This window comes from Macaca nemestrina, chromosome 4 (assembly GCF_043159975.1).
Source record: "Macaca nemestrina isolate mMacNem1 chromosome 4, mMacNem.hap1, whole genome shotgun sequence".
In the NCBI taxonomy this organism is placed as follows: Eukaryota; Metazoa; Chordata; class Mammalia; order Primates; family Cercopithecidae; genus Macaca; species Macaca nemestrina.
The window spans coordinates 150,134,520-150,145,511 of record NC_092128.1 but is presented as its reverse complement, the minus strand read 5'-3'; the positions used below and the strand labels follow the sequence as shown (position 1 = coordinate 150,145,511).

Sequence of the window (10,992 nt, the reverse complement as noted above, 5' to 3'; positions counted from 1 at the left end):
CTCTCTTTGCAGCTCCTGTTAAAATCAGCCGCCGCGTCCATGGGTTGATCCAAGAATTCTCTGCAAAGTCTGTAAAATTCCATCCTTGGTCTTGCTTGCTTTAATGACAGTCTGTCACATGTTTGTCCTAATGTGTTCCTTCTCAGCCTGATTTTTTTAACAAACTGGCAACTTTGAAATGTAAAACAGTGAAATCTAGAATTTTCTCCCAGAGAAAAGTTTTCCAGAGAGAACTTCACACACACACACACACACACACACACACACACACACACACACGCCCATTAGTTGAGAACCATATGCTAAGAGCAACTATGTTTACAAAAGAATAATGTCTTGGCTGGGCATGGTGGTTCATGTCTGTAATCCCAGCACTTTGGGAGGCCGAGACAGGCAGATCACTTGAGCTCAGGAGTTCGAGACCAGCCTGGGCAACATGGTGAAACCCCATCTCTACAAAACAAATTATCCAGACATGGTTGCACATGCCTGCAGTCCCAACTATTCAGGAGGCTGAGGTGCCAGGATTGCTGGAGCCTGGGAAGTGGAGGTTGCAGTGAGCCAAGATTGCACCACAGCACTCCAGCCTGGGAGACAGAGTGAGATGCTGCCTCAATAATAATAATAATAATAACAACAACAACATCTTGAAACATCCATTTCTGCCTCTTTCTTGCCTCGGAGACAAAAGAGTGAGCCAGGTTGCAATTTTTTTTCCCCATTCCTCACTCCTGGCGGCAGCCAGGCCACTGGATTCTGAGCTCCTTGTCTCCAGGGAGTTAAGATGAACATGCCAGAGTCAGCTTGCTTCAAGTCTCAGCTCTACATTTGCTAACTTTGGGTAAATCATTCAAGCCTCAATTTCCCCATCTGTAAAACAATGAAGATTATCAATGTAACTGCATCCTACATGGAGTGGACAGCAGACTACATGGGTGTCTCGAGACCAGCAGAGGCAACATAGTCTTGCTCTGTCACCCAGGCTGGAGTGCAGTGGTGCGATTATAGCTCACTGCAGCCTCGAACTTCTGGGCTCCAGTGATCCTCCTGCCTTAGCCTCCAAGTAGCTGGGACTACGGGCATACGTTATCACGCCCCACTAACTTTGTAACTTTTTTGCAGAGATGGGGTCTCACTGTGTTACCCAGGCTGGTCTCAAACTCCTTGCCTCCAGCATTCCTCCTGCCCTACCTCCCAAAGCAGTGGGATTACAGGCGTGAGCCGCTGTGCCTGGCTAATCTTTAAATTTGTGGCAGAGACAGGTGTCGCACGATGTTGCCCAGGCTGAGTCTATATTTTCATACAGCCATTATTCCCCATGCTGAACTTAGAGGCAAAGTCTTATTATTATGGTTGTAGTTGAGAAAACCTGGGCTCAGCAAGATAACAAGGTTCCTCTGAGGTCAGCCAGTTTATAGCACATCTGAGTTGGGACTGGAATTTATTCCCCCCGACAAATCTGCTGTTGTGTACAGGGTGCTGCCTGCATAATGCAAAATATCCACAGTAAATTACAGAGAGGTGAGGCTGCAGCTGTAGTCTGCATGACAAAGCAGTCTTTAACATACACACACACACACACACACACACATTGCAGTGATCATCACGCACAGTATTCCCCTGTGAGAGAGAGAGAGTTGGCTTTTAGGTTGAAAATAAGCTTGATTTTTTCAGAAAATATTATTGATTCTCTGAAACAAGGAACATTGTCAGATTGCTTTGCCAAAAAGAGATTCAGACAATTTATTTTATTTTATTTTATTTTGAGACAAGGTCTTGCTCTGTTACCCAGGCTGAATGCAGTGATGCAATCATGGCTCACTGCACCGTCAACCTCCTGGGCTCAAGTGATCCTCCTGCCTTAGCCTCCCAAGTAGCTGGGACCACAGGCATGCACCACCACACCTGGCTAATTTTTTATTTTTTTTTAAGAGATAGAGCCTCACTATGTTGCCCAGGCTTACCTCAAACTATTGGGCTCAAGCAGTGCTCCCATCTCAGCCTCCCAAAGTGTTGGGATTACTGGGATTACAGGCGTGAGCCATAGCACCCGGCCTCAGACACATATGATGAAATCTCCAAACTGCTTCTCTATAAAGGACAGACGGTGACTCAAGAACGTGAGCTTGGCCGGGTGTGGTGGCTCACGCCTCTAATCTCAGCACTTTGGGAGGCCAAGGCGGGTGGGTCACTTGAGGTCAGGAGTTCAAGACCAGCCTGACCAACATGGTAAAACCCCATCTCTACTAAAAATACAAAAATTAGCCCGGCATGGTGGCAGGTGCCTCTAATCCCAGCTACTCAGGAGGCTGAGGCAGGAGAATCGCTTGAACCTGGGGGGCAGAGCTTGCAGTGAGCTGAGATCGTGCCTTTGTACTCCAGCCTGGGCGACAGCATGAAACTCTGTCTCAGAAAATAAAAGGAAAATAAAAGAAAAAAAAAGAACGTGAGTTCAAGGAACCGGACTCTCACGCCATCTTGTTTCCGCCCCGGGCGTTTATTTGCTTGTTTATTTGTGTTTCTTTTCTCCTTCACCAGAAAGCTGACTTCACGAGACCGCGAATCTCCGTCGCTGATCGATGCTGCATGTTCAGCATCTTGGAGAATGAGGTTGGTGACGTTAATGAAATCCCGCCCAGCAGGGCCGACCCACACAGAGCCTCTTTGTGAAGAGCGTGCTCCTGAACTCCGCTCCAGAACCAGCTTTGGAAAAGAAAAATCTGAAAAAATTGACCTCAACTAAACTGGTCCAAATCCATGAGCATAACCGAATCTTTCCTCATGCACTCTCCCCTTGGCCCACGTTTAATTTGGCTGCTGATGGTCATATTAGTTTCAGTGAGGGTGTCACTCTACCCTGGGGGAAGATTTGGGTTCTGTGGGTTGATGTTATTTTATTTTACTATTTCATTTTATTTATTTATTTTAATTTTATTTTTTATTTTATTTTATTTTTTACTTTAGACAGGGTCTCACTCTGTTACCCAGGCTGGAGTGCAGTGGTGGGATCAGAGCTCGCTGCAGCCTCAAACTCCTGGGATCAAGCGATCCTCCTGCCTAAGCCTCCCGAGTAGCTGGAACCATGGATGCATGCCACACACCCAAGTTTTTTTTTATTTCTGGTAGAGACAGGGTCTCGCTATGTTGCCTAGGCTGGTCTCCAACTCCTGGACTCAAGCCATCTTCCCACCTCAGACTCCCAAAATGCTGGGATTGCAGGTGTGAGCCATTAGATGTCGTGATTTAAAACAAAACCCGCTTCTGCGTTTGACATGGGGCCTTTCACTCATGCTCTGGCCCTCTGCCGTGGTGCTGTGGTTCTCATTCTGGGATTTTTATTCCCTCCAACGTGCCTTCCTCTGGTGACATCTATAGGCAGCTGCGTAATTCATGCCCACAAAACAGGACAAACCGAGGAGCCTGGAGCAGCCAGGGTTCCTCTGGAAATAAATATTCTGTATTCTGTTGCATGCACACATATATGCACTTTTTATTTTATTTTTTTTTTTGAGGTGGAGTTTTGCTCTTGTTGCCCAGGCTGGAGTGCAATGGCATGATCTCGGCTCACTGTAACCTCCTCCTCCTGGGTTCAAGCGATTCTCCTGCCTCAGTCTCCTGAGTAGCTGGGATTACAGGCACCCATCACCACACCTGGCTAATTTTTTTTTGGTATTTTTAGTAGAGATGGGGTTTCATCATGTTGGCCAGGCTGGTCTTGAACTCCTGACCTCAAGTGATGCACCCACCTCGGCCTCCCAAAGTGCTGGGATTACAGCCATGATGCTTAGCCCCTATTTTCTTATTATCAAAAACCCTAATACTTATTATAGCCTCTAACCCACACTTCCCCTTCCAGGAACTTGAAACGTTTACAGAAACTGTGGACATCTCCCCTTCTTGCCTTAAATACCTACAACTGTACAAAACACGTGAAACAGCAGTTTGTTTTCATTTTTGGGAAGGGTCTTTCTCTGCTGTATAGGCTGGAGTACAGTGGCACAATCAGGGCTCATTGCAGCCTCAACCTTCCAGGCTCAAGCGATCATCCCACCTCGGCCTCCTGAGTAGCTGGGATTACAGGTGTGAGCCACCATGGCTGGCTAATTTTTATATTTTTTGTAGAGATGGGGTTTCACCACATTGCCCAGGCTGGTCTTGGACTCCTGAGCTTGAGCGATCTGCCCACCTCAGCCTCCCAAAGTGCTGGGATTACAGGCGTGAGCCACCAAAAGCTTTAATTTTTTTTTTTTTTTTTTTTTTGAGATGGAGTCTTGCTCTGTCACCCAGGCTGGAGTGCAGAGGCGCCGACTTGGCTCACTGCAACCTCTGCCTCCCCAGTTCAAGCAAGTCTCCTGCTTCAGCCTCCTGAGTAGCTGGGATTGCAGGTGCGCACCACCATGCCCGGCTAATTTTTGTATTTTCAGTAGAGATGGGGTTTTGCCATGTTGGCCAGACTGGTCTCAGACTCCTGACCTCAGGTGATCCGCCCACCTCGGCCTCCCAAAGTGCTGGGATTACAGGCATGAGCCACCACACCTGGCCCACTGCTCCCTTTTGACCAATAATTTGGGAATGTGATTTTAAAAAAGCTGTAATTCTTTATATAGCCTTTAACTCACCCTTCCAGGAACTTAAAATGTTTTATTTTTTTCTTGAGACAAGGTCTCAGTCTGTCACCCAGGCTGGAGTGCAGTGGTGTGAACATGGCTCACTCAGCCTTGATCTCCTGGGCTCAAGCGATCCTCCCACCTCAGCCTCCCGAGTAGCTGAGACTGTAGGCATACATTGTCACGCCCGGCTAATTTTAGTATTTTTATTTCCTTGTAGAGACGGGGGGGTCTTGCTGTGTTGAAGCTGGTCTCTAACTCCTACCTCAAGCAATCTTCCCACCTCAGCCTCCCAAAATGTTTTAAAAATTGTGGAGACTTCCCCAACTTATGGCCAAGATGGATTAACCCTCTGGCCTTAAATACCTACAAAACTGTACAATACCTATGAAAAGGGAGTTTTTCGACACCAGTCAATAGGCGGCACTGAAGACCATGATCCCTGGCACAGGAGAAACCAATGAGGCAAATGTTTCCAGGTGCCGCGGAAGGAGGGCAGCCGGGCAGAGCCCAGTAGTCTCCCTGAGCGCAGGAGACAGAGCTGAAAGTGTGAGCAGGCCTGGCCAGGTGTGGTGGCTCACACCTGTAATCCAAGCACTTTGGGAGGCTGAGGTGGGTGGATCATTTGAGGTCAGGAGTTCGAGACCAGCCTAGCCAACATGCTGAAAACCTGTCTCTACTAAAAATACAGAAAATTCAGCTGGGCGTAGTGGTGCATGCTTGTAATCCCAGCTACTCAGGAAGCTGAAGCACAAGAATCACTTGAACCTGGGAGGTGGAGGTTGCAGTGAGCCAAGATCACGCCACTGCCCTCCAGCCTGGGCCACAAAGTGAGACTCCGTCTCCAAAAAAAATAAAAAAGTTGGAGCAGGCCAAAGCAGCTGGAATTTGCAGGATGGAATCCTGCAAGAGAGATGTGCAAAAAAAACAAACTCTGGCGCTTTGCGAAGGATACCTCTTGACTGGAGCTCAGTTGGGTCAGCTCATGCACGGGAGGAAATTACCCAAGCAAGGCCAGGGGAAAGAATCACACAATAGAAACAGGCAGAATATTTCCAAAGTCCACAAAAAGCTGGGAACCGTTCGTGTTCCCAGCAGGCAAAGTGAAAAGCCTCATAATACCTGGGGCATTGAGTCACGCATTCAGAGGGGCATTGCCTTCGTGGGGTGGCAGAATTGGCCCCAGACTAAGGGGTTGCTCTAGTTTTGCAAGTCTCAAAAGGATCACACGCCTGGGCACGGCGGCTCATGCCTGGAATCGCAGCACTTTGGGAGGCCGAGGCGGGCGGATCACCTGAGGTCAGGAGTTTGAGACCAGCCTGGCCAACTTGGTGAAACCCCCTCTCTACTATAAATACAGAAATTAGCCAGGCTTGGTTGTGCGCACCTGTAGTCCCAGCTACTCGGGAGGCTGAGGTGGGTGCATCGCTTGAACCCGGGAGGCAGAGGTTGCAGTGAGTCGAGATTGTGCCACTGCAGTCCAGCCTGGGTGACAGACTGAGACTCCCTCTCAAAAAAAAAAAAAAAAGGAAAGAAAAAGGATTATGCTATTTCCAAGTCACTTAACCATGTCCCAGAACAAAGCTCAAGAATATATTTTTTAAACAGAAGAATATTCAGCGCCCAACCAGGTAAAATTCACAATACCTGGTATCCAGTAAATACCAGGGATGGCGGGAAGTGTTGGCTCACACTTATAATCCCAGCACTTTGGGAGGCTGAGGCAGGAGGACAGCCTGAGGCCAGGAGTTCAAGACCCGACTGGGCAACATCATCTCTACAAAAGTAAAACTAAAAAATTAGCCAGGGGAGGTGGTGCACACGTGTAGACCCAGCCAGTTGAGAGGCTGAGGTGGGAGGATCACTGAAGCCCGGGAGGTTGAGGCTGCAGGGAGCTATGGTGGCACCACTGCACTCCAGTCTGGGCGACACAGCAAGATCCTGTCTCTAAAAAATAATAATCACCAGGTATGCCAAGAAGCAAGGATTATACCCCAGGAAGAGGAGAAAAACCAATGAAATGAAATGACAAAGATAGAATTAATAGAGAGATTAAAACAGCTACTATAACTGTTTGATATGTTCAAGAAGGTAAATGAAAATATGAGCACGTTATGGGTAAGTATGATGGCTCACACCTGTCATCCCAGCACTTTGGGAGGCTGAGACGGGCGAATCACGAGGTCAGGAGTTTGAGACCATCCTGTCCAACAAGGTGAAACCCTGTCTCTAGTAAAAATACAAAAATTAGCCAGGCATGGTGGCACATGCCTGTAATCCCAGCTACTCAGGAGGCTGAGGCAGGAGAATTGGTTGAACCTGGAGGGCGGAGGTTGCAGTGAGCCAATATCGCCTCATGGCACTCCAGCCTGGGCAACGAGAGCGAAACTCCGTCTCAAAAGAAAAAAAAAGAAAGAAAAAAGAAAACTCACTGGGCGTGGTGGCTCACACCTGTAATCTCAGCACTTCCTGAGGCCGAGGCAGGTGGATCACTTGAGGTGAGCAAGGTCTCAGAGCCCCAGCACCAGGAAGTGGTCGATTGCAGGGTTGGTAAAAAGAATTTACTGACATCAGGCTGGGCATGGTGGCTCACATCTGTAATCCCAGCACTTGGAGAGGCCAAGGTGGGTGGATCCCTTGAGGTCAGCAGTTCAAAACCAGCCTGGCTAACGATGGCCAGGTGAAATGTAGCAATGGTGTAACCCCATCACTACTAAAAATACAAAAATTAGCTGGGCATGGTGGTATGGGCCTGTAATCCCACCTACTCAGGGGGCTGAGGCATGAGAATTGCTTGAACCCAGGAGGTGGAGGTTGCGGTGAGCCAAGATCACACCACTGTACTCCAGCCTGGGGCACAGAGCCAGACTCTGTCTCTCAAAAAAAAAATAAATAAATAAATAAAATAAAAATAAGAAAACTGATGTTCTAAGAGATTAAGTCAATTTCCCCAGGTCAGACAGCTAGAAAAGCCAAAGGCAGGATGGGATCTCCTGTCTCCTGAGCTTCTTTCTATCCATTCAAGGTCATATCTAGATAAGAACATGAGGGTTTTTTAAAATTATTATTTTTTGGAGACAGGTTCTCGCTCTGTTGCCCAGGCTGGAGTGCAGTGTCACAATAGTAGCTCACTGCAGTCGTGAATTCCTGGGCTCAAGGAATCCTCCCACCCCAGCCTCCCAGGTAGCTGGAACTACAGGCAGGCACTACCAGGCCTAGCTAACTTTTTAAATGTTTGTAGACATGGGGTCTCACTATGCTGCTCAGGCTGGTCTGAAACTCCTGGCCTGCAGCAATCCTTCTACCTCGGCCTCCCAAAGTGCTGGGATTCCAATCGTGAGCCACTGCACCCGGCCAACATGAGAGTTCTTGAGGCTTTGGAACAATCCTCTGAATTCAACTCCGACATCTGTCCCAGGTCTTGAAGCTTTTTTTTGTTTGTTTTTTTGAGACAGAGTCCCTCTCTGTCATCCAGTCTGGAGTGCAGTGGCGCGATCTCAGCTCACTGCAAGCTCCGCCTCCCGGGTTCACGCCATTCTCCTGCCTCAGCCTCCCGAGCAGCTGGGACCACAGGCGCCCGCCACCACGCCCGGCTAATTTTTTGTATTTTTTAGTAGAGATGGTGTTTCACCATGTTAGCCAGGATGGTCTCGATTTCCTGACCTCGTGATCCGCCCACCTCGGCCTCCCAAAGTACTGGGATTACAGTCTGAGCCACCGCGCCCGGCCAGTGTTTTTTTATTGGATGGTTTTTCCTGGGGTCTGAATCTCATGGGGACGTCTGACCAATAGAGGGAGACCCCCGCCCCGCCAGAGAACCCACATCATGGACAAGTGCAGACAGATAAAAATACGGGACCCTGGAGCCAGAGATGCTTGTTCTCTTATTATGTGCGGTTTAGTTGCAGTTTCTCCTTAATTAACTCACTTAAGTCTTCATTAAATGTTGCCTCCAGCTCATCCGTAAGTTGAGACGGAGCCGCTCACATTTCTTGTTCATGAAAAAATCAGCGTCCTGTAGCATTTTGTTTCTTTTCTGCTATAGCATTTCACACGTGCCTAAGCAGTTTGGGATATGCAGATCCCGATATGTATCTATATCTGTATCTATATCTATCTATATATCTATATATATTTTTGCCCCTGCTCAAAAACTGAAACATTGATTTAGTGACCACAGAGTTGGCCAGATAGCAAAAACAGCAAGAACAGGTTTTGGGTGAAAACTGCTGGAGAACTTCTTGGCAAGAAGTCCTCAAATGTGGTAGCCTGGAGGTGGCTCACTAATGCTGACGCCAAATGTGTGTGCCACAGGTGATGGTGGTTATAATTGTGGCTGGTTTTTAGCAGGATGGGACGCAGGTGAGCTTTAAGAATCCCAGTTCTGGCCGGGCGCGGTGGCTCACGCCTGTAATCCTAGCACTTTGGGAGGCCGAGGCGGGTGGATCACCTGAGGTCAGGAGTTCAAGACCAACCTGACCAACATGGTGAAACCCCGTCTCTACTGAAAATACAAAATTAGCCGGGCTTGGTGCTGCATGCCTGTAATCCCAGCTACTCGGGAGGCTGAGGCGGGAGAATGGCTTGAACCCAGGAGGCAGAGGTTGCGGTGAGCCGAGATTGCACCATTGCCCTCCAACCTGGGCAATAAGAAACGAAACTCTGTCTCAAAAAAAAAAAAAAAAAAAACAGTTCTTGGGGAGGAAGTTGGCATAGAACCATCTGGGTCATGTGATCGACACTTCCACTGTGTTTTCCAAAGGAAATTTACATTCAGGAAGGAAAACATGTTGAAGAGTGGAAGGAGAGCCAAGAGAGTTGCTCAGTACTTGAGCAATGCATTTGTTATTCCGAGGAAAGTGAGTTTAGCGGGGAAGGAGGGTTCCAGTTCCTCCCATGCCCTCGCCAATGCCTGGCATGGGTCAGCCTTTCTCATTCTGGGCACTTTCATTAATGGGTATTGGCATCTCATTGTGGTTTTATTTATTTGTTTGTAATTTATTGTTGTTGGGGTCTTACTATGTTGCCCAGGCTGGTCTCAAACTCCTGGGCTCAAGTGATCATCCTGCCTCGGCCTCCCAAAGCATTGAAGTTGCAAGCATCAGCCACCACACTCGGCCTATTTTTTTAATTAAAAGAAAATTTTAGAGACAGGGTCTTGCTATGTTGCCCAGGCTAGAGTACAGTGGCTATTCACAAGCATGAACATTGCACACTACAGCCTCAAACTCCTGAGCTCAAGTGATCCTCCTGCCTCAGTCTCCTGAGTGGGTGGAACTACAGGCGTGTGCCACTGGGCCCTCATGGTGGCTTGAATCTGCGTTCTCTAATGATGAATAACGTTAAGCATCTTTTCCTATGCTCATTTGCTGTCCGTATTGAAAATTTGTTTTAAAGATAGGATCCATACGCCAGCATGTTTGTATTGTGAAAGATGATAAAGTCTCAGGACCCCAAACTCACTCTGCCAAAGAGAAAGTCAAGCTTGGAAACAGTCGTGCAATGCTGCTTTCCCTTTTGTTCCCAAGCAGAGAGCTATATTTTCTTTTTTTCTTTATTTTTGGGGACAGAGTTTCATTCTGTCACCCAGGCTGGAGTGCAGTGGCACAATCTCGGCTCACTGCAAGCTCCGCCTCCCAAGTTCACACCATTCTCCTGCCTCAGCCTCCCAAGTAGCTGGGACTACAGGTGCACACCACCATGCCCGGCTAATTTTTTGTATTTTTAGTAGAGATGGGGTTTCACCATGTGAGCCAGGATGGTCTCGATCTCCTGACCTCGTGATCCTCCCACCCTCGCCTCCCAAAGTGCTGGGATTACAGGCGTGAGCCACCATGCCCAGCCACAGAGAGCTATATTTTCATAACCCCATGTTCTAGCCTCATGCATAAGCCAGGTGCCCACCATGATAGAAGTTTACATATCTTCCCAGATGGTCTCCCTCACAAGTTGCTCACAAAGTGAGCCCCTAATTCTTTCAGGATACATCTGCCCCTATAAACTAGCCCTAAAAGCAAGTTCTGCTAAATCTCACACTGACGATGTTAATTACCAGCTTATTTTCACATAGATAGGACAAGCACAAGACCATAAATCATCCTTCCACCTACCCTGAGATAAATGCAGCATGGCCCCATTTCCCCTACTCCCTCTTTGCACATGTTTACTTTATCTTATGTAAAATGTACATTTACTGAGCTGAAGATGAATGCAGCATAAACTCTTTACTCCTTTTCACATGTTTATCTTCTGTAAAATGTAGATTCACTGGGCTTAAGATGAATGCAGCACAAACTCTTCACTCCCTCTTTTCACATGTTTATCTTATGTAAAATGCAGATTTACTGAGCTCAAGATAAATGCAGAATAAACTCTTTACTCCTTC

General features: G+C 47.7%; 1 protein-coding gene across 7 annotated transcripts in view; it reads left to right on the top strand.

The window, feature by feature from the left end:
* Positions 1-10,992, top strand: part of LOC139362955 (uncharacterized) — an 89,982-nt gene extending 78,990 nt beyond the window's left edge. For 3 of the 7 annotated variants that reach the window (XM_071095372.1, XM_071095375.1, XM_071095367.1), the window contains one exon: positions 2,539-2,958. Coding sequence is in view for 1 of the 7 variants with exons in the window: in XM_071095375.1 (XP_070951476.1) it covers positions 2,539-2,546 (8 nt within the window). In the remaining 6 variants the exon portion in view is untranslated. The other 4 variants (XM_071095374.1, XM_071095373.1, XM_071095370.1 and 1 more) reach the window with 2 other exon arrangements.